Consider the following 27,241-nt stretch of genomic DNA (forward strand, 5'->3'; position numbering starts at 1 on the left):
CCAGCTCTCCGGCCCTGCAGGTCAAAGAGGCGTCGGGCCACGTGCGCCTGGAGGGCTGGATGAAGCAGCCCAGGTGCGCTCGTGTGTGTGTGTGTGGGCATGTTTTTGTGACACAAATGTGTATAATGCCATGGGTATGACACAGGTATTACAGGAGAGGGTGAAATATGAGGACATTACCCATGGCCCCACTTTACAAAAGGCTTATAAATCACACAGGAGGAGTTTTTATGAGAAAGTAAAAATGCAGAATGTTTCCTGTGATGGGTAGGTTTAGGGGCAGTGTGTGTGTGTGTGTGTGTGTGTGTGTGTGTGTGTGATGGGTAGGTTTAGGGGCAGTGTGTGTGTGTGTGTGTGTGATGGGTAGGTTTAGGGGCTGTGTGTGTGTGTGTGTGTGTATGATGGGTAGGTTTAGGGGCAGTGTGTGTGTGTGTATGATGGGTAGGTTTAGGGGCAGTGTGTGTGTGTGTGTGTGATGGGTAGGTTTAGGGGCAGTGTAAGGGGATAGTAAATAGGGTTTGTACAGTATAAAAACCATTACGCCTATGGAATGTCCCCATTTGTCACAAAAAACAAACGTGTGTGTGTGAGGGTTATTGTGTCGCGGCTCAGTTTGAACAGAATCAAGTGAGAAATCGAGTGCAGGAATGACGTCAGAGTCCGAGAGCCTCAAGGGAGCCCTCAGAAAGTACTTCTACACAGTTTTAAACTGTTTAAATGTTTTTAAAAACGAATTTAAAAAAGGTTTGTATATTGGGGGGGAAAATAGATTAATATATTTATTTATATTTTTTGTGAATTATATGAAATGCTATTAGGGCTGCAACATGAAAATCATACCCAGATTTGTCTAACGCGTGGGTTAATGTCGTGAGATTAAGTGTGTGTGTGTGTGCGTGCGTGCGCCCTTGTTAATATTACATTGTGGGGGCCAAATGTCCCCATAAGGATAGTAAAACCTGAGATCACCAGCCAACGGTCCCCACTTTTCAAAAGGCTTATAAATCATACAGGAGGAGTTTTTTTTTTTGAGAAATTAAAAACAGAATTTTTCCTGTGACGGGTAGGTTTAGGGGCTGTGTGTGTGTGTGTGTGTGTGTGTGTGTGTGTGTGTGTGTGTGTGTGATGGGTAGATTTAGGGGGAGTGTAGGGGGATAGAAAATACAGTTTGAACAGTTTAAAAACCATTACACCTATGGAGAGTCCCCCATAAAGATATTGAACCAAACGTGTGTGTGTGTGTGTGTGTAGGAACGGGAAGAGAGGGCAGCAGGGCTGGGAGAGGAAGTATGTCGTGCTGGACGGGACTAAAGTATCGATCTACGAGACCGAGCCAGCAGAAGGTAGACGCTAACTCCATCAGATCTCACGCCTGGGGCTGATTGGGTGTGTGCTCTGAACTGTGTGTGTGTGTGTGTGTTTCAGACTCGGTGAAGCCGCAGGAGGAGTTTGAGCTGTGTCTGCCGGACGGTGAGGTGACGGTACATGGAGCCGTCGGAGCCTCTGAACTCATCAACACGGCTAAATCAGGTCAGAAAACACATCATTAAAGGGCCATAACACACACAGACACACACACACAGTCTCATGTTAATCGGGAGTATCTGTAGAGTCGTGTTAATCCTTCATATCTCCAAAGAGTCTTTTGTTTATCATATTGATAAAAGACAGATACACTGAACCGATTCTTTCTGAAAACAGCCGAGTCCGTGGAGGCGTGCAGTGGGCGGAGCTAAAGACACACACACACACACACACACACACACTATACATTAGTGTTGTTCACATTATGTGCACTTACACAGCAATTGTCCACAAAACACACATTTGCTGCAGTTTCAATCACTGCCTGAGGTTCCCACTCATGACCGGGAACACACACACACACACACACACACACACACTTGCAGAACTCCTGAAACACAAACTACATCCACTGTTCCCTTTACGCTGGGTTTCAGGAACACTGAAACGTGTTCATCACTCGAAGGAATGTGTCTGGCACAGAAATACTCCGTCATACGTCCAACTAGCATCAACTCTTTACCAGTGTAAATAAGACAGATTGCATGAAATGGCAGTAGACGTCTCCTTTAACCTGATAAAATAATCAATGGAAGTCTATGCAGTGTCCACACTAATATAGTGAAACAAACCTGTGTGTGTGTGTCAGATATCCCGTACGTGCTGAAGCTGGAGTCTCATCCTCACACCACGTGTTGGCCGGGTCAGTCTCTGTACTTCATGGCTCCCAGTTTCCCAGATAAGCAGCGCTGGGTGGCCGTACTGGAGTCAGTGGTGGCCGGAAGCAGAGGATCGAGAGAGAAAACCGAAGCGGATTCGGTGAGTTTTTAATACACACACACTCTGCGATCAACACTGCCAAAAAGGCTTTTCTTACTTAGTATTAGTGTCGTCAAAAGTACCGACAGCGATGCCAAATCGGTACTGAAATTTTAAAAATGTGCCGCTTCGAGTGCTGTTGAGCTGTAATCGTAAACGCCTCTGATTGGTCATTGTGCTCATCAGATGTGCCTGTGATTGGCTACAATGATCAACGCACGGAAGTGTTTGAAAGCACAAGCAGGCGTCGACCAGCGGACCGATAGACTCCTGTTTTTAAACGCTCTGTGTGTATCTGTGCAAGCGCTCTGTGAAAAGCGTCATTGATGTATTTTTACAACATGTTTGTGAAGCGCTGATCCTAGTAGCCAATCAAAGACCGAAGACCGACATCCGATGAGTGTGTGAGCACAATGGCCAGTCAGAGGTGTTAACGATTTAGCTCAACAGCGCTCAAAGCGTCACATTTTTAACATTTCAGTACCGATTTGGTATCGCGGTCGGTGCTTTTGACAACACTACTCAGTATTTGTGTCTTGTTTCTATTCCAAATATCTAAAAATTCTTTAAAAAAATTGTCGCCTTGTTTTGGGGATAAAATAAGATAAATAATCTGCCAATGGGGTGAGAAAAATAATCTTAATTCAAACAGAAAACAAGATTATTTCTCTCACCCCATTGGCAGATTATTTATCTTATTTTAAGCAAAAACTCTCTTCATTTTGAGTTATTTTTCCCCAAAACAAGACAATTTTTACTTGTCTAGTAAATGTTTCTTAATGTAAGAATTTTTAGATATTTTGACAAGACAAAAATACTAACGTATTTTCCGGACTATAAGTCGAACTGGACTATAACTTTAACTGTAATGAAGAAAACAAAGCTAATCACGGACTGAGAGAAAGATGGCCAGAGCTGGAGGAACGAGTCCACAGATGGCTGCTGATTTTACTACATGCAGTTTGAAAGAATCCAAAATAATCAAAGATATTTGATATTTGACTTTGAACAAAGACCTTTGTTTTACTGTGTTTCACCCCCTCTCTCTTATCAGTGGGGCTGTTTGGGATTCCTAAAGACAAAGAGATGTTGAGGGCCTGTAGGCAAAATGCTGCCACACCTGTAGTACAGTGGGGGAAGTCTGGTCTGACTGGTCAGTTTGAATGTCTCAGGGTTTCAGTCACATGGTCACGGGATGGATAAAAGAAGATTGCAACTGTTGCTCGGGGTCTTTTGCTCTGACGCTGTCTTTTGCTCTGGCTGTCTCTTCTAGGGGCCTTCTTTGGCTCTTCTCTTTGCTCTCAAGTGATCAAATGATCTCTTCATAAATGATAGTAGAGCCGCTGTAGTGAGATGGGCTTTGTAACGACGTCTTTAGTGCCTTTATGGGTCTTGAGAGAGGAAATGACATTGGTGTCAATGAAGGCCTTTCTGAGCCATCGGATTTCAACACTAATATCTTCATCTGTGTGTGAAGATGAGCGGAGGTCTGACGGCTGGCCAACCACAGGAGGAATTAATCACACAATTTACATTTCTGGGTGAACTAACCCAACTACATTTAGAGTCTTTCCGCTATAAAAGCACATGAACAGAAATGGCATCAGCTCTAACGCTCTCAGACATGAATGTTCATTAATCCTGTCTAACGCTGTGAGTGTGGTTGTGTTGTGAATGCTGTAGGCCGGTGGTAAACGTCAGAAGACTCTCTCGCCGCTGGTTCAGGTAATCAGATGAGTGTGTTATTACCCAGCATGCTCTCTGTCTGGTGCTCGTGTTGCTTGCATTATCAGGTCATGTTCTCATCTCTGCAAAAAATGCTTTTCGTACTCAGTATTTTTGTCTTGTTTCTAAAATGAAGAGAGTTTTTACTTAAAATAAGATAAATAATCTACCAATGGGGTGAGAGAAATAATCTTATTTTCTGTTTGAATTAAGGTTATTTTTCTCCCCCCATTGGCAGATTATTTATCTTATTTTAAGCAAAAACTCTCTTCATTTTGAGTTATTTGTCCCCAAAACAAGACAATAATTTATACTTGTCTAGTAAATTTTTCTTAATGTAAGAATTTTTACATATTTAGACTAGAAACAAGACAAAAATACTGAGTAAGAATAGCATTTTTTGCAGTGCATCTCTGCGCTTTAGGGAACTGAATGAATGCCGCTGTACATCATCCGCAGACTCCAGTGTTTCCTGCAGTTCTGAGCTTGAAAATATTCAATAATGTTAAAACATCTTTATAACAACACACATGACCAGTGTGGACTGATTCAAATGATTCATATGAGTCATTTGAAATGAATCACTCAATCGACTGCAAAAAATGCTTTTCTTACTCAGTATTTTTGTCTTGTTTCTAGTCCGAACATCTAAAAATTCTTAAAACAAGAAACATTTACTAGACAAGCAAAAGTAAATGTCTAGTTTTGGGGAAAAATAACTCCAAATGAAGAGAGTTTTTGCTTAAAATAAGATAAATAATCTGCCAATGGGGTGAGAAAAATAATCTTAATTCAAACAGAAAACAAGATTATTTTTCTCACCCCATTGGCAGATTATTTATCTTATTTTAAGCAAAAACTCTCTTCATTTTAAGTTATTTTTCCCCAAAACAAGACAATAATTTATACTTGTCTAGTAAATGTTTCTTAATGTAAGAATCTTTAGATATTTTGACTAGAAACGAGACAAAAATACTGATTAAGAAAAGCATTGTTTGCAGTGTGTGTGTTGAAGTGCTCATTTTGTGTTGTTTTGTTGATCAAAACATGAAAACAATTATGCATTTATGTACTTTTGTTCACGTCTGTATCCAGGATTTACTCTATGGAGACCTTGAGATCAATCATTATAAAAGTAGTATACAATAATAAAATTGTTCTCATTGTGTTTATTTTTTTGTGTTTTGAATAATTTTGAGTAATATGTAGGTATTTGGTTTTAGCAATGTTGAATAAAAAAAAAACAGCATAATTCAACATGAAAATAATAAAAATGCAAATAAAAAATAAAAATACATCCATCAACATTAATGACAATAATGAAAATATAATCAATTAATAAAAATAAATCCACCATTTCTACACAATTCAACATTGCTAAAGAATATTATACAAATTTAATTAAATAAAAAATAAACCCACAAACTCTACATAATTCAACATTAATGACAATAATACAAATGTAATTAAATAATAAAAAATAAACCAACCAACTCTACATAATTCAACATTGCTAAAGAAAATCATAAAAATGTAATTAAATAATAAAAATAAACCCACCACCTATGCATGTCGAATAATTATTGTTGTAATAAATCGTAAACAATGATGAATAATGAGTTGCCCCACGGAATAAAACAATTTAAAAGATAATTGTGACTTTTTATTTCACAGTTCTGTTTTTTTCCCTCAGAATTGTGAAACTTGCAAATGCGAGTCAAAGTGACTTTTTTAATATTATTCGGTGACGGAGATGAGCTTCTGAGATGGTGGTGGTGAAGCACAGACAGATATTCCTTTAAAAGAGAGCAGCGATCTCATCGGTCAGGACATGTTTGAGATATAACACACACTTCTGTAGGAAACACTGGCTCTCCTGAACACACACGCTTGCCTCCAGCATCCAGCGCTCCTTTACACAGTGAAGAGTGTGTGTGTGTGTGTGTTTAATCTTTCATCTCTGTCTCTGCACAGAAACTGCTGGGGAACTCTCTGCTGAAGCTGGAGGGAGACGATCGGCTGGATATAAACTGTACTTTACCCCTGACCGACCAGGTACAGCTCACCTGATCATCATGTTCATTAGAGGTCAAACCAAAGCCAACGCCTTGAAAATAAACCACCGCCTGCACACAATTCAACACTGTAAATAAAAAACGGACTTTTAATCATTTAATGGCCAAAAATCTGATGCTTCTGGTCATAAGCCAGCCATTAAAAACTGCAAATACAAATATATATATTAGTGCTGGGGGGAATTAATCGTGATTAATCTCATCCAAAATAAAGGTCTGTGTTTGTGTGTGTGCGTGTGTGTGTGCGTGTGTGTGTGCGTGTGTGTGTGCGTGCGTGCGTGCAAAGTGTATGATTGTGATGTGTATATGAGTGTATATAATGTGCGCGTCCGGTGTGTGTGTGTGTGTGTATGAGTGAGCTTGCGTGTATATAATGTGTGCATCCGGTGTGTGTGTGTGAGTGAGCTTGCGTGTATAATGTGCGCGTCCGGTGTGTGTGTGTGTATGAGTGAGCTTGATCATTACAAACATGATCTGATCGTGTGTTTCAGATCGTGCTGGTGGGCTCAGAGGAGGGTCTGTACGCGCTGAACGTCATCAAGAACTCGCTCACACACATCCCAGGACTCGACTCTGTGTTCCAGATCCAGATACTGAAGGAGCTCGACAAACTGCTCATGATCACCGGTCAGTGCCGTCACATCCATGCGCTGCATTTCCACAATCGTTAGAAAAATAATAACGGAGGCATTTTTGCTCTGTCCATCATCATTTTAGTCGGTTTTTGCAGAACACATCAGACCAGTAAAGTCCGCTTTATTTAGCTCTAGACTAGATGATAACTGTGTTAATGTTGCAAAGTTCATCGATGATGAAACCACTTCAATAGCTGCATTACAGATTTGCGCAAAACATTTGCAATATTTTCAAAATATTGATTAAAAAAACGATTGCGGAATGATAGTTTCAATTAGCTGCAGTTATGCGACCAAACGTATTATTGTCCTCTCGCGATAGGTCATTCCAAAGATTAAGCCACTTATGTTGGTAGGTTTGCATATCCCATCCACCGCACTAGCCATTATTTTTAATAAAAAGGAGACGTGTGTGTTATCCAAGCATTATTACACGGCTCTGTGAAATACTTGATTCTGATTGGTCAATGGCTCATTCCAGCGGTACGTTATTTCCAGATAACACACACCGCTCATCCGGGTACTGCGAGTTATCTTGACCGGTTCTACTTCTGAGCTTAACGCTGGCGCCATCTTGTGGCTTAAACAGCCGTGGGTTACAATGGAAGACTTCAAGGCGGGTTTCCTTTCTAACGTTTTTAATATGGATATTTTTCTTACACAAACGCATCGATTGGAATCAGAAGGCTCTATTAACCCATCGCAGTCGTGTAGAGCACGTTATTTGACGGACAGCTGCATTTAATGGACTTCAGAAACAGCTCCAACTACTGCTGGGATTAACGTTAGCCTGGACTTTTTAAATATAACTCTGATTGCATTTGTCTGACAGAAGAATGTCATAAACACCTATAATGACCTGAGGGTGAGTAAATCAGAGGCTTGGTTTCATTTTTGGCTGAACTAACCCTTTCAGCGTTCATTTTCAACATTTAGCAGCAATAGATAAAGGCTTAAAGCAGTACGGAACTGTTTTTCTTCGCGGAAGCTTTGTGTAAAAGCAAATAAAATATTTAATCTCGAGACAATATTTTGTGTCTAATAATTATTTATTTGAGACTAGTAGTCGTGTAATAAGCGGGATAATGTCCACCCAGCCGGTTGTTATCGCAGAATAAACCCCTTCAGAGTGACGCTCCGCTTCGCCTCGGGGTCCTGATCACTCTGTCGGGGTTTATTCTGCGATAACAACCGGCTGGGTGGACATTAGCCCTTACTTAACGGCAAGGAAAGCCCTTTATAGGCTACTTAAGCAGCACGTATATGAGGTGTGTGTGTGTGTGTGTGTGTGTTTCTCCCTCAGATCTGCTTCAAGGTTTTCATGATAATGTGGCATTTCTGTGTTTAGACTCCAATATCCCTGTAATTATCTTGTCTTTTATGACTTTAAAGGTGCCATGTGTAAAAATTGAGGTAAAAATATCCAAATAATGACCTACACGCATCAAAAGAATGAGAAATAAGGGCGATGATGTCATTAAAAAAATGTCAAGTTATATTGCTGCAGAGATATCAACCTTAATTAGCAGTAGCATTACTAGCCCCGGCCCGACAGGTGTCGTAATACCAGTCTCGGCCACGGGAGGCGGTATGCGGGCAACATAAACACCAGCCAACCTGCAATACACGAATAACTCGCACGGCTTGTGGGCGTACTGAACCTAATGTCAATCATTTACATTTACATTTACATTTATGCATTTAGCAGACGCTTTTATCCAAAGCGACTTACAACTCAGGAGAACAGGAAGCGATCCGTCAAGAAGAGGCAACGAAACACAAAAAGTGCCCTAAATACTAAGATTTGCACACTGCTCAGAGTAGCAAAGACCAGAAAAGGAAAGAAGAAAGGAGAAATAGAGGGGGAATTTTTTTTTTTTTTTTTTTTTTTTTTTTTTTTTTAATGTAAGATTAAGTGCTCATGGAAGAGATGAGTTTTTACCTATCTTTTGAACGAAGTGAGTGATTCTGTTGTGCGTATGGAGGACGGAAGATCGTTCCACCAACCCGGAACAATGAAAGAAAAAGTTCGAGAGAGGGATTTCATGCCTCTCTGTGATGGTACCACAAGCCTTCGCTCATTAGCTGAGCGAAGGCTTCTGGTGGGTGTGTAGACGCGTAGGAGTGAGTCGAAGTATGCGGGTGCTGCGCTTGTGGAAGATCCATAAGCAAGAGTCAGGGCTTTGAATTTGATCCGGGCAGCGAGTGGTAGCCAATGCAGAGAGACGAATAGAGGTGTGACATGAGCCCTTTTGGGCTCATTGAATACAAGACGTGCTGCAGCGTTCTGGATCATTTGCAGTGCAATCATGTGGAAAGTACAGCCCACTACTTCATTTCAGTTCAGGGAAGAGAGCAACCCTTGGCCCCTTAAATGTATCTGATATGATAAAAATAGCTGATTTACCTGACCGGAGAAAGCGGAAGTGCGCAAGGTCGGCGACTGTGTCCTGTCCCGTCATAATAAAAGTCCCGGTACTCCAATGCTGTGTGTTTGTGTAACAATCGCTCCAGCGGCCGTGCTCAGCTCCTCCAAACTCGGTCCTGCTCTTCTTCTCTACAGTAACGTTAATAACCAATCGCTCCAGCAGCCGTGCTCAGCTCCTCAACACTCGCTCCTGCTCTGCTTTACACTACAGTAACGTTAATAACCAATCGCTCCAGCAGCCGTGCTCAGCTCCTCAACACTCGCTCCTGCTCTGCTTCACTACAGTAACGTTAATAACCAATCGCTCCAGCAGCCGTGCTCATCTCCTCAACACTCGCTCCTGCTCTGCTTCACTACAGTAACGTTAATAACCAATCGCTCCAGCGGCCGTGCTCAGCTCCTCAACACTCGCTCCTGCTCTGCTTCACTACAGTAACGTTAATAACCAATCGCTCCAGCGGCCGTGCTCAGCTCCTCAACACTCGCTCCTGCTCTGCTTCACTACAGTAACGTTAATAACCAATCGCTCCAGCGGCCGTGCTCAGCTCCTCAACACTCGCTCCTGCTCTGCTTCACTACAGTAACGTTAATAACCAATCGCTCCAGCGGCCGTGCTCAGCTCCTCAACACTCGGTCCTGCTCTGCTTCACTACAGTAACGTTAATAACCAATCGCTCCAGCGGCCGTGCTCAGCTCCTCAACACTCGCTCCTGCTCTGCTTCTCTACAGTAACGTTAATAACCAATCACTCCAGCGGCCGTGCTCAGCTCCTCAACACTCGCTCCTGCTCTGCTTCACTACAGTAACGTTAATAACCAATCGCTCCAGCGGCCGTGCTCAGCTCCTCAACACTCGCTCCTGCTCTGCTTCACTACAGTAACGTTAATAACCAATCGCTCCAGCGGCCGTGCTCAGCTCCTCAACACTCGCTCCTGCTCTGCTTCTCTACAGTAACGTTAATAACCAATCGCTCCAGCAGCCGTGCTCAGCTCCTCAACACTCGGTCCTGCTCTGCTTCACTATAGTAACATTAATAACCAATCGCTCCAGCGGCCGTGCTCAGCTCCTCAACACTCGCTCCTGCTCTGCTTCACTACAGTAACGTTAATAACCAATCGCTCCAGCGGCCGTGCTCAGCTCCTCAACACTCGGTCCTGCTCTGCTTCACTACAGTAACGTTAATAACCAATCGCTCCAGCGGCCGTGCTCAGCTCCTCAACACTCGCTCCTGCTCTGCTTCACTACAGTAACGTTAATAACCAATCGCTCCAGCAGCCGTGCTCAGCTCCTCAACACTCGGTCCTGCTCTGCTTCTCTACAGTAACGTTAATAACCAATCGCTCCAGCAGCCGTGTTCAGCTCCTCAACACTCGCTCCTGCTCTGCTTTACACTACAGTAACGTTAATAACCAATCGCTCCAGCAGCCGTGCTCAGCTCCTCAACACTCGCTCCTGCTCTGCTTCTCTACAGTAACGTTAATAACCAATCGCTCCAGCGGCCGTGCTCAGCTCCTCAACACTCGCTCCTGCTCTGCTTCACTACAGTAACGTTAATAACCAATCGCTCCAGCGGCCGTGCTCAGCTCCTCAACACTCGGTCCTGCTCTGCTTCTCTACAGTAACGTTAATAACCAATCGCTCCAGCAGCCGTGTTCAGCTCCTCAACACTCGCTCCTGCTCTGCTTTACACTACAGTAACGTTAATAACCAATCGCTCCAGCAGCCGTGCTCAGCTCCTCAACACTCGCTCCTGCTCTGCTTCACTACAGTAACGTTAATAACCAATCGCTCCAGCGGCCGTGCTCAGCTCCTCAACACTCGCTCCTGCTCTGCTTCACTACAGTAACGTTAATAACCAATCGCTCCAGCAGCCGTGCTCATCTCCTCAACACTCGCTCCTGCTCTGCTTCACTACAGTAACGTTAATAACCAATCGCTCCAGCAGCCGTGCTCATCTCCTCAACACTCGCTCCTGCTCTGCTTCACTACAGTAACGTTAATAACCAATCGCTCCAGCGGCCGTGCTCAGCTCCTCAACACTCGCTCCTGCTCTGCTTCACTACAGTAACGTTAATAACCAATCGCTCCAGCGGCCGTGCTCAGCTCCTCAACACTCGGTCCTGCTCTGCTTCACTACAGTAACGTTAATAACCAATCGCTCCAGCGGCCGTGCTCAGCTCCTCAACACTCGGTCCTGCTCTGCTTCTCTACAGTAACGTTAATAACCAATCGCTCCAGCAGCCGTGTTCAGCTCCTCAACACTCGCTCCTGCTCTGCTTTACACTACAGTAACGTTAATAACCAATCGCTCCAGCAGCCGTGCTCAGCTCCTCAACACTCGCTCCTGCTCTGCTTCACTACAGTAACGTTAATAACCAATCGCTCCAGCAGCCGTGCTCAGCTCCTCAATACTCGCTCCTGCTCTGCTTCACTACAGTAACGTTAATAACCAATCGCTCCAGCGGCCGTGCTAAGCTCCTCAACACTCGCTCCTGCCCTGCTTCACTACAGTAACGTTAATAACCAATCGCTCCAGCAGTCGTGCTCAGCTCCACAACACTCGGTCCTGCTCTGCTTCACTACAGTAACGTTAATAACCAATCGCTCCAGCAGCCGTGCTCAGCTCCTCAACACTCGGTCCTGCTCTGCTTCTCTACAGTAACGTTAATAACCAATCGCTCCAGCAGCCGTGTTCAGCTCCTCAACACTCGCTCCTGCTCTGCTTTACACTACAGTAACGTTAATAACCAATCGCTCCAGCAGCCGTGCTCAGCTCCTCAACACTCGGTCCTGCTCTGCTTCACTACAGTAACGTTAATAACCAATCGCTCCAGCAGCCGTGCTCAGCTCCTCAATACTCGCTCCTGCTCTGCTTCACTACAGTAACGTTAATAACCAATCGCTCCAGCGGCCGTGCTAAGCTCCTCAACACTCGCTCCTGCCCTGCTTCACTACAGTAACGTTAATAACCAATCGCTCCAGCAGCCGTGCTCAGCTCCACAACACTCGGTCCTGCTCTGCTTCACTACAGTAACGTTAATAACCAATCGCTCCAGCAGCCGTGCTCAGCTCCACAACACTCGGTCCTGCTCTGCTTCTCTACAGTAACGTTAATAACCAATCGCTCCAGCGGCCGTGCTCAGCTCCTCAACACTCGCTCCTGCTCTGCTTCACTACAGTAACGTTAATAACCATTCGCTCCAGCGGGCGTGCTCAGCTCCTCAACACTCGCTCCTGCTCTGCTTCACTACAGTAACGTTAATAACCAATCGCTCCAGCAGCCGTGCTCAGCTCCTCAATACTCGCTCCTGCTCTGCTTCACTACAGTAACGTTAATAACCAATCGCTCCAGCGGCCGTGCTAAGCTCCTCAACACTCGGTCCTGCTCTGCTTCTCTACAGTAACGTTAATAACCAATCGCTCCAGCAGCCGTGCTCAGCTCCTCAACACTCGGTCCTGCTCTGCTTCACTACAGTAACGTTAATAACCAATCGCTCCAGCGGCCGTGCTCAGCTCCTCAACACTCGCTCCTGCTCTGCTTCACTACAGTAACGTTAATAACCAATCGCTCCAGCAGCCGTGCTCAGCTCCTCAACACTCGCTCCTGCTCTGCTTCACTACAGTAACGTTAATAACCAATCGCTCCAGCGGCCGTGCTCAGCTCCTCAACACTCGCTCCTGCTCTGCTTCACTACAGTAACGTTAATAACCAATCGCTCCAGCGGCCGTGCTCAGCTCCTCAACACTCGCTCCTGCTCTGCTTCTCTACAGTAACGTTAATAACCAATCGCTCCAGCAGCCGTGCTCAGCTCCTCAACACTCGGTCCTGCTCTGCTTCACTATAGTAACATTAATAACCAATCGCTCCAGCGGCCGTGCTCAGCTCCTCAACACTCGCTCCTGCTCTGCTTCACTACAGTAACGTTAATAACCAATCGCTCCAGCGGCCGTGCTCAGCTCCTCAACACTCGGTCCTGCTCTGCTTCACTACAGTAACGTTAATAACCAATCGCTCCAGCGGCCGTGCTCAGCTCCTCAACACTCGCTCCTGCTCTGCTTCACTACAGTAACGTTAATAACCAATCGCTCCAGCAGCCGTGCTCAGCTCCTCAATACTCGCTCCTGCTCTGCTTCACTACAGTAACGTTAATAACCAATCGCTCCAGCGGCCGTGCTAAGCTCCTCAACACTCGCTCCTGCCCTGCTTCACTACAGTAACGTTAATAACCAATCGCTCCAGCAGCCGTGCTCAGCTCCACAACACTCGGTCCTGCTCTGCTTCACTACAGTAACGTTAATAACCAATCGCTCCAGCAGCCGTGCTCAGCTCCACAACACTCGGTCCTGCTCTGCTTCTCTACAGTAACGTTAATAACCAATCGCTCCAGCGGCCGTGCTCAGCTCCTCAACACTCGCTCCTGCTCTGCTTCACTACAGTAACGTTAATAACCATTCGCTCCAGCGGGCGTGCTCAGCTCCTCAACACTCGCTCCTGCTCTGCTTCACTACAGTAACGTTAATAACCAATCGCTCCAGCAGCCGTGCTCAGCTCCTCAATACTCGCTCCTGCTCTGCTTCACTACAGTAACGTTAATAACCAATCGCTCCAGCGGCCGTGCTAAGCTCCTCAACACTCGGTCCTGCTCTGCTTCTCTACAGTAACGTTAATAACCAATCGCTCCAGCAGCCGTGCTCAGCTCCTCAACACTCGGTCCTGCTCTGCTTCACTACAGTAACGTTAATAACCAATCGCTCCAGCGGCCGTGCTCAGCTCCTCAACACTCGCTCCTGCTCTGCTTCACTACAGTAACGTTAATAACCAATCGCTCCAGCAGCCGTGCTCAGCTCCTCAACACTCGCTCCTGCTCTGCTTCACTACAGTAACGTTAATAACCAATCGCTCCAGCGGCCGTGCTCAGCTCCTCAACACTCGCTCCTGCTCTGCTTCACTACAGTAACGTTAATAACCAATCGCTCCAGCGGCCGTGCTCAGCTCCTCAACACTCGCTCCTGCTCTGCTTCTCTACAGTAACGTTAATAACCAATCGCTCCAGCAGCCGTGCTCAGCTCCTCAACACTCGGTCCTGCTCTGCTTCACTATAGTAACATTAATAACCAATCGCTCCAGCGGCCGTGCTCAGCTCCTCAACACTCGCTCCTGCTCTGCTTCACTACAGTAACGTTAATAACCAATCGCTCCAGCGGCCGTGCTCAGCTCCTCAACACTCGGTCCTGCTCTGCTTCACTACAGTAACGTTAATAACCAATCGCTCCAGCGGCCGTGCTCAGCTCCTCAACACTCGCTCCTGCTCTGCTTCACTACAGTAACGTTAATAACCAATCGCTCCAGCAGCCGTGCTCAGCTCCTCAACACTCGGTCCTGCTCTGCTTCTCTACAGTAACGTTAATAACCAATCGCTCCAGCAGCCGTGTTCAGCTCCTCAACACTCGCTCCTGCTCTGCTTTACACTACAGTAACGTTAATAACCAATCGCTCCAGCAGCCGTGCTCAGCTCCTCAACACTCGCTCCTGCTCTGCTTCTCTACAGTAACGTTAATAACCAATCGCTCCAGCGGCCGTGCTCAGCTCCTCAACACTCGCTCCTGCTCTGCTTCACTACAGTAACGTTAATAACCAATCGCTCCAGCGGCCGTGCTCAGCTCCTCAACACTCGGTCCTGCTCTGCTTCTCTACAGTAACGTTAATAACCAATCGCTCCAGCAGCCGTGTTCAGCTCCTCAACACTCGCTCCTGCTCTGCTTTACACTACAGTAACGTTAATAACCAATCGCTCCAGCAGCCGTGCTCAGCTCCTCAACACTCGCTCCTGCTCTGCTTCACTACAGTAACGTTAATAACCAATCGCTCCAGCGGCCGTGCTCAGCTCCTCAACACTCGCTCCTGCTCTGCTTCACTACAGTAACGTTAATAACCAATCGCTCCAGCAGCCGTGCTCATCTCCTCAACACTCGCTCCTGCTCTGCTTCACTACAGTAACGTTAATAACCAATCGCTCCAGCAGCCGTGCTCATCTCCTCAACACTCGCTCCTGCTCTGCTTCACTACAGTAACGTTAATAACCAATCGCTCCAGCGGCCGTGCTCAGCTCCTCAACACTCGCTCCTGCTCTGCTTCACTACAGTAACGTTAATAACCAATCGCTCCAGCGGCCGTGCTCAGCTCCTCAACACTCGGTCCTGCTCTGCTTCACTACAGTAACGTTAATAACCAATCGCTCCAGCGGCCGTGCTCAGCTCCTCAACACTCGGTCCTGCTCTGCTTCTCTACAGTAACGTTAATAACCAATCGCTCCAGCAGCCGTGTTCAGCTCCTCAACACTCGCTCCTGCTCTGCTTTACACTACAGTAACGTTAATAACCAATCGCTCCAGCAGCCGTGCTCAGCTCCTCAACACTCGCTCCTGCTCTGCTTCACTACAGTAACGTTAATAACCAATCGCTCCAGCAGCCGTGCTCAGCTCCTCAATACTCGCTCCTGCTCTGCTTCACTACAGTAACGTTAATAACCAATCGCTCCAGCGGCCGTGCTAAGCTCCTCAACACTCGCTCCTGCCCTGCTTCACTACAGTAACGTTAATAACCAATCGCTCCAGCAGTCGTGCTCAGCTCCACAACACTCGGTCCTGCTCTGCTTCACTACAGTAACGTTAATAACCAATCGCTCCAGCAGCCGTGCTCAGCTCCTCAACACTCGGTCCTGCTCTGCTTCTCTACAGTAACGTTAATAACCAATCGCTCCAGCAGCCGTGTTCAGCTCCTCAACACTCGCTCCTGCTCTGCTTTACACTACAGTAACGTTAATAACCAATCGCTCCAGCAGCCGTGCTCAGCTCCTCAACACTCGGTCCTGCTCTGCTTCACTACAGTAACGTTAATAACCAATCGCTCCAGCAGCCGTGCTCAGCTCCTCAATACTCGCTCCTGCTCTGCTTCACTACAGTAACGTTAATAACCAATCGCTCCAGCGGCCGTGCTAAGCTCCTCAACACTCGCTCCTGCCCTGCTTCACTACAGTAACGTTAATAACCAATCGCTCCAGCAGCCGTGCTCAGCTCCACAACACTCGGTCCTGCTCTGCTTCACTACAGTAACGTTAATAACCAATCGCTCCAGCAGCCGTGCTCAGCTCCACAACACTCGGTCCTGCTCTGCTTCTCTACAGTAACGTTAATAACCAATCGCTCCAGCGGCCGTGCTCAGCTCCTCAACACTCGCTCCTGCTCTGCTTCACTACAGTAACGTTAATAACCATTCGCTCCAGCGGGCGTGCTCAGCTCCTCAACACTCGCTCCTGCTCTGCTTCACTACAGTAACGTTAATAACCAATCGCTCCAGCAGCCGTGCTCAGCTCCTCAATACTCGCTCCTGCTCTGCTTCACTACAGTAACGTTAATAACCAATCGCTCCAGCGGCCGTGCTAAGCTCCTCAACACTCGGTCCTGCTCTGCTTCTCTACAGTAACGTTAATAACCAATCGCTCCAGCAGCCGTGCTCAGCTCCTCAACACTCGGTCCTGCTCTGCTTCACTACAGTAACGTTAATAACCAATCGCTCCAGCGGCCGTGCTCAGCTCCTCAACACTCGCTCCTGCTCTGCTTCACTACAGTAACGTTAATAACCAATCGCTCCAGCAGCCGTGCTCAGCTCCTCAACACTCGCTCCTGCTCTGCTTCTCTACAGTAACGTTAATAACCAATCGCACCAGCAGCCGTGCTCAGCTCCTCAACACTCGGTCCTGCTCTGCTTCTCTACAGTAACGTTAATAACCAATCGCTCCAGCAGCCGTGCTCAGCTCCTCAACACTCGGTCCTGCTCTGCTTCTCTACAGTAACGTTAATAACCAATCGCTCCGGCGGCCGTGCTCAGCTCCACAACACTCGGTCCTGCTCTGCTTCACTACAGTAACGTTAATAACCAATCGCTCCAGCGGCCGTGCTCAGCTCCTCAACACTCGCTCCTGCTCTGCTTCACTACAGTAACGTTAATAACCAATCGCTCCAGCGGCCGTGCTCAGCTCCTCAACACTCGCTCCTGCTCTGCTTCACTACAGTAACGTTAATAACCAATCGCTCCAGCAGCCGTGCTCAGCTCCTCAACACTCGGTCCTGCTCTGCTTCACTACAGTAACGTTAATAACCAATCGCTCCAGCAGCCGTGCTCAGCTCCTCAACACTCGCTCCTGCTCTGCTTCACTACAGTAACGTTAATAACCAATCGCTCCAGCGGCCATGCTCAGCTCCTCAACACTCGCTCCTGCTCTGCTTCACTACAGTAACGTTAATAACCAATCGCTCCAGCGGCTGTGCTCAGCTCCTCAACACTCGCTCCTGCTCTGCTTCACTACAGTAACGTTAATAACCAATCGCTCCAGCAGCCGTGCTCAGCTCCTCAACACTCGCTCCTGCTCTGCTTCACTACAGTAACGTTAATAACCAATCGCTCCAGCGGACGTGCTCAGCTCCTCAACACTCGCTCCTGCTCTGCTTCACTACAGTAACGTTAATAACAATTCGCTCCAGCGGGCGTGCTCAGCTCCTCAACACTCGCTCCTGCTCTGCTTCACTACAGTAACGTTAATAACCATTCGCTCCAGCGGGCGTGCTCAGCTCCTCAACACTCGCTCCTGCTCTGCTTCTCTACAGTAACGTTAATAACCAATCGCTCCAGCGGCCGTGCTCAGCTCCTCAACACTCGGTCCTGCTCTGCTTCTCTACAGTAACGTTAATAACCAATCGCTCCAGCAGCCGTGCTCAGCTCCTCAACACTCGCTCCTGCTCTGCTTCTCTACAGTAACGTTAATAACCAATCGCTCCAGCGGCCGTGCTCAGCTCCTCAACACTCGCTCCGGCTCTGCTTCACTACAGTAACGTTAATAACCAATCGCTCCAGCGGCCGTGCTCAGCTCCTCAACACTCGGTCCTGCTCTGCTTCTCTACAGTAACGTTAATAACCAATCGCTCCAGCGGCCGTGCTCAGCTCCTCAACACTCGCTCCGGCTCTGCTTCACTACAGTAACGTTAATAACCAATCGCTCCAGCGGCCGTGCTCAGCTCCTCAACACTCGGTCCTGCTCTGCTACACTACAGTAACGTTAATAACCAATCGCTCCAGCGGCCGTGCTCAGCTCCTCAACACTCGGTCCTGCTCTGCTTCACTACAGTAACGTTAATAACCAATCGCTCCAGCGGCCGTGCTCAGCTCCTCAACACTCGGTCCTGCTCTGCTTCACTACAGTAACGTTAATAACCAATCGCTCCAGCAGCCGTGCTCAGCTCCTCAACACTCGGTCCTGCTCTGCTACACTACAGTAACGTTAATAACCAATCGCTCCAGCAGCCGTGTTCAGCTCCTCAACACTCGCTCCTGCTCTGCTTCACTACAGTAACGCTAATAACCAATCGCTCCAGCAGCCGTGCTCAGCTCCTCAACACTCGCTCCTGCTCTGCTTCTCTACAGTAACGTTAATAACCAATCGCTCCAGCAGCCGTGCTCAGCTCCTCAACACTCGGTCCTGCTCTGCTTCACTATAGTAACATTAATAACCAATCGCTCCAGCGGCCGTGCTCAGCTCCTCAACACTCGCTCCTGCTCTGCTTCACTACAGTAACGTTAATAACCATTCGCTCCAGCGGGCGTGCTCAGCTCCTCAACACTCGGTCCTGCTCTGCTTCACTATAGTAACATTAATAACCAATCGCTCCAGCGGCCGTGCTCAGCTCCACAACACTCGGTCCTGCTCTGCTTCTCTACAGTAACGTTAATAACCAATCGCTCCAGCAGCCGTGCTCAGCTCCTCAACACTCGGTCCTGCTCTGCCAGTAACGTTAATAACCAATCGCTCCAGCGGCCGTGCTCAGCTCCTCAACACTCGCTCCTGCTCTGCTTCTCTACAGTAACGTTAATAACCAATCGCACCAGCAGCCGTGCTAAGCTCCTCAACACTCGCTCCTGCTCTGCTTCACTACAGTAACGTTAATAACCATTCGCTCCAGCGGGCGTGCTCAGCTCCTCAACACTCGCTCCTGCTCTGCTTCACTACAGTAACGTTAATAACCATTCGCTCCAGCGGGCGTGCTCAGCTCCTCAACACTCGGTCCTGCTCTGCTTCACTATAGTAACATTAATAACCAATCGCTCCAGCGGCCGTGCTCAGCTCCACAACACTCGGTCCTGCTCTGCTTCTCTACAGTAACGTTAATAACCAATCGCTCCAGCAGCCGTGCTCAGCTCCTCAACACTCGGTCCTGCTCTGCTTCACTACAGTAACGTTAATAACCAATCGCTCCAGCGGCCGTGCTCAGCTCCTCAACACTCGCTCCTGCTCTGCTTCTCTACAGTAACGTTAATAACCAATCGCTCCAGCAGCCGTGCTCAGCTCCTCAACACTCGCTCCTGCTCTGCTTCTCTACAGTAACGTTAATAACCAATCGCTCCAGCGGCCGTGCTCAGCTCCTCAACACTCGCTCCTGCTCTGCTTCACTACAGTAACGTTAATAACCAATCGCTCCAGCGGCCGTGCTCAGCTCCTCAACACTCGGTCCTGCTCTGCTTCACTACAGTAACGTTAATAACCAATCGCTCCAGCAGCCGTGCTCAGCTCCACAACACTCGCTCCTGCTCTGCTTCTCTACAGTAACGTTAATAACCAATCGCTCCAGCGGCCGTGCTCAGCTCCTCAACACTCGGTCCTGCTCTGCTTCACTACAGTAACGTTAATAACCAATCGCTCCAGCGGCCGTGCTCAGCTCCTCAACACTCGGTCCTGCTCTGCTTCACTACAGTAACGTTAATAACCAATCGCTCCAGCAGCCGTGCTCAGCTCCTCAACACTCGGTCCTGCTCTGCTACACTACAGTAACGTTAATAACCAATCGCTCCAGCAGCCGTGTTCAGCTCCTCAACACTCGCTCCTGCTCTGCTTCACTACAGTAACGCTAATAACCAATCGCTCCAGCAGCCGTGCTCAGCTCCTCAACACTCGCTCCTGCTCTGCTTCTCTACAGTAACGTTAATAACCAATCGCTCCAGCAGCCGTGCTCAGCTCCTCAACACTCGGTCCTGCTCTGCTTCACTATAGTAACGTTAATAACCAATCGCTCCAGCGGCCGTGCTCAGCTCCTCAACACTCGCTCCTGCTCTGCTTCACTACAGTAACGTTAATAACCATTCGCTCCAGCGGGCGTGCTCAGCTCCTCAACACTCGCTCCTGCTCTGCTTCACTACAGTAACGTTAATAACCATTCGCTCCAGCGGGCGTGCTCAGCTCCTCAACACTCGGTCCTGCTCTGCTTCACTATAGTAACATTAATAACCAATCGCTCCAGCGGCCGTGCTCAGCTCCACAACACTCGGTCCTGCTCTGCTTCTCTACAGTAACGTTAATAACCAATCGCTCCAGCAGCCGTGCTCAGCTCCTCAACACTCGGTCCTGCTCTGCTTCACTACAGTAACGTTAATAACCAATCGCTCCAGCGGCCGTGCTCAGCTCCTCAACACTCGCTCCTGCTCTGCTTCACTATAGTAACATTAATAACCAATCGCTCCAGCAGCCGTGCTCAGCTCCTCAACACTCGCTCCTGCTCTGCTTCTCTACAGTAACGTTAATAACCAATCGCTCCAGCAGCCGTGCTCAGCTCCTCAACACTCGCTCCTGCTCTGCTTCTCTACAGTAACGTTAATAACCAATCGCTCCAGCGGCCGTGCTCAGCTCCACAACACTCACTCCTGCTCTGCTTCACTACAGTAACGTTAATAACCAATCGCTCCAGCGGCCGTGCTCAGCTCCTCAACACTCGCTCCTGCTCTGCTTCTCTACAGTAACGTTAATAACCAATCGCTCCAGCGGCCGTGCTCAGCTCCTCAACACTCGCTCCTGCTCTGCTTCACTACAGTAACGTTAATAACCAATCGCTCCAGCGGCCGTGCTCAGCTCCACAACACTCGCTCCTGCTCTGCTTCTCTACAGTAACTTTAATAACCAATCGCTCCAGCGGCCGTGCTCAGCTCCACAACACTCGCTCCTGCTCTGCTTCTCTACAGTAACGTTAATAACCAATCGCTCCAGCGGCCGTGCTCAGCTCCTCAACACTCGCTCCTGCTCTGCTTCTCTACAGTAACGTTAATAACCAATCGCTCCAGCGGCCGTGCTCAGCTCCTCAACACTCGCTCCTGCTCTGCTTCTCTACAGTAACGTTAATAACCAATCGCTCCAGCAGCCGTGCTCAGCTCCTCAACACTCGGTCCTGCTCTGCTTCACTACAGTAACGTTAATAACCAATCGCTCCAGCGGCCGTGCTCAGCTCCTCAACACTCGCTCCTGCTCTGCTTCTCTACAGTAACGTTAATAACCAATCGCTCCAGCAGCCGTGCTCAGCTCCTCAACACTCGGTCCTGCTCTGCTTCACTACAGTAACGTTAATAACCAATCGCTCCAGCGGCCGTGCTCAGCTCCTCAACACTCGGTCCTGCTCTGCTTCACTACAGTAACGTTAATAACCAATTGCTCCAGCGGCCGTGCTCAGCTCCTCAACACTCGCTCCTGCTCTGCTTCACTACAGTAACGTTAATAACCAATCGCTCCAGCGGCCGTGCTCAGCTCCACAACACTCGCTCCTGCTCTGCTTCACTACAGTAACGTTAATAACCAATCGCTCCAGCGGCCGTGCTCAGCTCCTCAACACTCGCTCCTGCTCTGCTTCACTACAGTAACGTTAATAACCAATCACTCCAGCGGCCGTGCTCAGCTCCTCAACACTCGCTCCTGCTCTGCTTCACTACAGTAACGTTAATAACCAATCGCTCCAGCAGCCGTGCTCAGCTCCTCAACACTCGCTCCTGCTCTCCTTCACTACAGTAACGTTAATAACCAATCGCTCCAGCGGCCGTGCTCAGCTCCTCAACACTCGCTCCTGCTCTGCTTTACTACAGTAATGTTAATAACCAATCGCTCCAGCGGCCGTGCTCAGCTCCTCAACACTCGCTCCTGCTCTGCTTCACTACAGTAACGTTAATAACCAATCGCTCCAGCAGCCGTGCTCAGCTCCTCAACACTCGCTCCTGCTCTGCTTCACTACAGTAACGTTAATAACCAATCGCTCCAGCGGCCGTGCTCAGCTCCTCAACACTCGCTCCTGCTCTGCTTCACTACAGTAACGTTAATAACCAATCGCTCCAGCAGCCGTGCTCAGCTCCACAACACTCGCTCCTGCTCTGCTTCTCTACAGTAACGTTAATAACCAATCGCTCCAGCAGCCGTGCTCAGCTCCTCAACACTCGCTCCTGCTCTGCTTCACTACAGTAACGTTAATAACCAATCGCTCCAGCAGCCATGTTCAGCTCCTCAACACTCGCTCCTGCTCTCCTTCACAACCAAGCCTAAAAAAAAACACAGAACCGCCGCTTTAAGCAATGCTCTACTTATTTAGTGTTTTTGTTCTTGAAAAAAATCTCCCCGGGGGAGTATACCCCCGGACCCCTCTAAGTTTGGGCTAAGCCCCGAATGTTTACATCGTCTGGCTCCGCCCCTGTTGTGATGCATTGCCACAAATAGAGAAGAACGAAATGTTTGAGTTTGAATGGTGGTAACTCAAAGGTTTTTTTCACTACTTTGTTATTTTGCCTTGAAATTCCATTTGTTAGAAATATGAACTGAATTTAGAAATGCTTTTGAAATGAAAAACTCTGCGTTTAGTAAATACATTCAATACATTTTTGAAAGGAAGACAGCGTTTGGATTGAGTGCAAAATAATCCGTTCTCTGAGTCCACGGCCTTTGCTGTTATTGGGAGTGTACACTAATAAAAGTAGACCGTTTATAATTATGTCTTGAACTTATCTGTATGGCTAAAAGTGACGGAGTATTGGGAGTCGTTTCCGCTGTCTTAAAGGAAGAAAAAAAATTCCCGGTGCCTTCGTCGTCCGTGGGTTAAAGAAAACAAAGCCTAACTATGAAACTGAATAGGCTATGTTTAGGCCTAAATATTAGCCTATAATATTATTTTAATTTCATCTGTTGATTATGAAAGTGAGCAGCAAGATATGAGTAAGACACACATGATTTTGACCACTTCGAGTTTGATTTTCTAGAAAGTCTTTCTGTTTTGTACAAATTGTATTTTAATTTTGATCAATGTTTCATCAACTAATTGCCTGTATATTAAAAAAGAAGCAAACCAAGATCGTCTGGAATGGATTGACATGCGTGTTTCCGCTGCTTTTAAGTAATGCTGAAACTATAGTGTCTTTCTGTTTTAATACATTTCTTGAATAGATGTCTTACTTATAGTTGGTCTATAGATAGTTATGGTATTTGTGGCGGCACCAGGGTCCGTCATTACTAGGTTAAAGTTACACCACTGTCCTTATTTGGAGACAATATGTCGTTTTAACGACAAAGATCTCGTTAATATGAGAAAATATGTTGTTAAAACACATAACATCTCGTTATTACGACATAATTGAGTAGAAAAATCATTTGTAGGCCCTATGTGGCAGCAATGCGTCACCGCACCAGGTGACCCACCTGTAAATGCATTTTGCAAAAAACATATTTCAATTCCACTTTTTCAAATTGCCTGAAAAAACGCCTCATAAGAGTGTAAAAATGTTTTGCGATATATGGGAGTTTTTGCGAAATTGACACGTTTCCATTGGGCGTATTGTCAATTTGCCCAATTTAAAGGGTAATGGAAACGCAGCTACTTCCAGCTGTAAAGAAGCTCTGGACAGACCACAGTGTCATTATTCAGCTCAGCGTTGACTCGGTTCAGTTCAATAGTGTCGAGTTCATCCACAATTGAGCCCAATTCAAGTTTTTTTTCTCATGCAGTATTATTGATAATTGTGTTGTGTGTGTGTGTGTGTGTGGCAGGTGAGGAGCGCGCTCTGTGTCTGGTGGACATTAAGCGTGTTAAACAGTCTCTGGCTCAGTCTCATCTGCCGGCTCCGCCCGATCTCAGCCCCTATATATTTGAGGCGGTGAAGGGATGCCATCTCTTCGCTTCTGGAAAGGTGAAGCATTCACACGACCCCTGACCCCTCGAGTCTGCATGCATGTGTGTCGGTTTATCAGTATACTGAAGAATGAAGAGTGTGTGTGTTTCAGATCGACACTGGCATGTGTATCTGTGCCGCGATGCCCAATAAAATCACCATCCTGCGCTTCAACGACACGCTCAACAAGTTCTGCATCAGGAAGGTACTGTATAAAGATCCTCTTTATGAACGTCAGGCATGCGTGTTTAAAGGGATCCCCTTGTATGGCTTCATATAACAAATGATGTCTCTTACTGAAATATATAGTAGAAAACCCATGAAAAATAGATTTTATATTTGGACCATGGGCAGCGCCATTTTTACCACAACGCAACTCGAAAATTGTTTCAGAGTTAAACAAAACCAATGAATTGCTTTGTAGTTTTATTTAAAAAACACTCAAACATACATGTGCACACAAACTCTGTGTAACGTTACATCAGCTGTACACTTGTTATTGCAGTGCAATGTGGGATTAAATGAGTGCACTCAAACATGTCCACTATGGTTTCGGACACCAAATGGCTGTCCCTTCAAAATAATGCCCTTTTTCAGGGAATAGGGGGGCGATTTCGGATACAGCCCCTGTCGTGGAGACTGATGAGAGCAGCCCATAGCACCTCGATTGAGACAGAGCTGTATGTGTGTGTGTGTGTGTGCGCGTCTGCCGATCTGTTTGTGACTTTATGTGGACATGGGTTTTCTACTGTATTACAGTAAGAGATATCATTTATGTTATATTGTTACACGGCTCTGTGAAATACTTGATTCTGATTGGTCAATCGTGCATTCCAGCGGTATGTTATTTCCAGATAACACACACCGCTCATCCGGGTACTGCGAGTTATCTTGACCGGTTCTACTTCTGAGCTTAACGCTGGCGCCATCTTGTGGCTTAAACAGCCGTGGGCTACAATGGAAGACTTCAAGGCGGGTTTCCTTTATAAAGTTTTAAATATAGATCTTTTTCTTACACAAACGCATCGATTGGAATCAGAAGCTCTATTAACCCATCGCAGTCGTGTAGAGCACGTTATTTGACGGACAGCTGCATTTAATGGACTTCAGAAACAGCTCCAACTACTGCTGGGATTAACGTTAGCCTGGACTTTTTAAATATAACTCTGATTGTATTTGTCTGACAGAAGAATGTCATAAACACCTATAATGACCTGAGGGTGAGTAAATCATAGGCTTGGGTTCATTTTTGGCTGAACTAACCCTTTCAGCATTCATTCTCAACATTTAGCAGCGATAGATAAAGGCTTAAAGCAGTCTGGAACTGTTTTTCTTCGCGGAAGCTTTGCGTAAGAGCTAATAAAATATTTAATCTCAAGACAATATTTAATGTCTAATTTATTTGAGACTAGTAGGCGTGTAATAAGCGGGATAATGTCCACCCAGCCGGTTGTTATCTCAGAATAAACCCCTTCAGAGTGACGCTCCGCTTCGCCTCGGGGTCCTGATCGCTCTGGAGGGGTTTATTCTGAGATAACAACCGGCTGGGTGGACATTAGCCCTTACATAAGCCATACAAGTCTCAACACCAGGGGATCCCTTTAACCCCTACTTATAAAATACTCATAATGGCTACATTCATTGTAAAGTTTAGACTAAGCTTTCAAATGAAACCTCTTTTATGCTGATCCATGCAGGATTTTTGAAAAATATGTCAATTCGTTTTTATAGCAGCTAGGTGGCGCACGCTGGCGGTACACTGGTTTAGAGGAATAACAGCGTTTCTTAAAGGATTCGTTCTCTTTTAAATAAACTTTTGCTGAGTTTCCTCACCCACGTGTCATCCCAGATGTCCATGTCTTTCTTTCTTCAGTGGGAAAGAAATGAAGGTTTTTGATGAAATCATTCCAGGATTTTTCTCCATATAATGGACTTCAATGGGCCTCAAACGGCTCCAGGGCCAAATGACCGTTTCAGTGCAGCTTCAGAGGGCTTTAAACGACAGCAGACGATGAATAAGGGTCTTATCTAGACAAACCATCGTCATTTAAACATTAAATAAAAGAGTTTGTTTTATAAGCACAAATGCTGGCCTTGCTCTGTTCCGTGATGTTCGTTACGTTGAAAAGGTCCCACTTGAAGGCAGAAGAACCGAGTCAGTGTTTACTTCAGTGAACACTTTTTTAAGGGTTCATAAAAACGTTTTTAACGATAAACTGACATTTGAAAGTGTGTTTATGGTCAAGCGCGATCTTTTCAGCGTAACGAATGCGCATCACAGAATATATTATTGTATATATATAATGTAACATAAATAATATTGTAATAATATAAGTCTGTAATAAATATAGTCTTTTATTAGCAGTTAGCATTAGATTGTCCAAATATGATCAAATGAATATTTTGCTAACAAATGATACCTACCGTTGGACTCTCATTGCTATAGTTTTGGAGTTATGAGTCTTTAAAGGTTGTGTATATGTCACTCACACAAAAAAACTACAAAGAAACCTTAAGGGGTTAAAGTGTAATTATGCTTTCATGTATTGTGTAAAAGTAGCTGTTTGTAAAAGGGCTGCAAAATTTGAAAGATCTGATAATTACCACCCCATTAGTGGTCGGTTTGACCAATCACAACAGACTGGGTCATCTGACCAATCACAGCAGAGAAGGCTCTCGGAAAGGCGGGGTTTAGAGAGACTGAATCCTTTATTGATCCGTTCAGAGCTGATGCTGCAGTGGATATTTAGGCCTCATTTACACTGCATGGTTCAAGTGACCCAATTCCGATTTTCTCCTCTCATGTGGCTCAGTTCGGATGTGATGTGAACGTTTAAGCAGGAAAAACAATACAGATGGTATCTGATATCCTCAGATCGGATTCAGGCCTCACTCATATGTGGGAATAAATCCGATCCGGATACGTGCATTTGCGTCTGTAAGCGGTCCAATCGGATATTCCCCAGTAAATGCGAGTCGTACGTCATTTAAAAAAGGACGAATGAGGACAGGAACTGCGATCA

General features: G+C 46.6%; 1 protein-coding gene across 7 annotated transcripts in view; it reads left to right on the forward strand.

The window, feature by feature from the left end:
- The window catches only part of cita (citron rho-interacting serine/threonine kinase a), a 196,765-nt gene that overhangs the window by 148,985 nt on the left and 20,539 nt on the right, over positions 1 to 27,241 (forward strand). For 5 of the 7 annotated variants that reach the window (XM_067439785.1, XM_067439786.1, XM_067439787.1 and 2 more), the window contains 9 exons: positions 1 to 73; positions 1,252 to 1,343; positions 1,426 to 1,530; positions 2,174 to 2,343; positions 4,027 to 4,068; positions 6,043 to 6,123; positions 6,635 to 6,770; positions 24,097 to 24,236; positions 24,331 to 24,423. The exon at positions 1 to 73 is cut by the window's left edge and continues 108 nt beyond it. In XM_067439785.1, the coding sequence (XP_067295886.1) occupies positions 1 to 73; positions 1,252 to 1,343; positions 1,426 to 1,530; positions 2,174 to 2,343; positions 4,027 to 4,068; positions 6,043 to 6,123; positions 6,635 to 6,770; positions 24,097 to 24,236; positions 24,331 to 24,423 (932 nt within the window). The remainder of the gene's footprint in view (positions 74 to 1,251; positions 1,344 to 1,425; positions 1,531 to 2,173; positions 2,344 to 4,026; positions 4,069 to 6,042; positions 6,124 to 6,634; positions 6,771 to 24,096; positions 24,237 to 24,330; positions 24,424 to 27,241) is intronic. The other 2 variants (XM_067439788.1, XM_067439789.1) reach the window with 1 other exon arrangement.

The sequence above is a fragment of the Pseudorasbora parva genome, chromosome 3 (assembly GCF_024679245.1).
Source record: "Pseudorasbora parva isolate DD20220531a chromosome 3, ASM2467924v1, whole genome shotgun sequence".
NCBI lineage: Eukaryota > Metazoa > Chordata > Actinopteri > Cypriniformes > Gobionidae > Pseudorasbora > Pseudorasbora parva.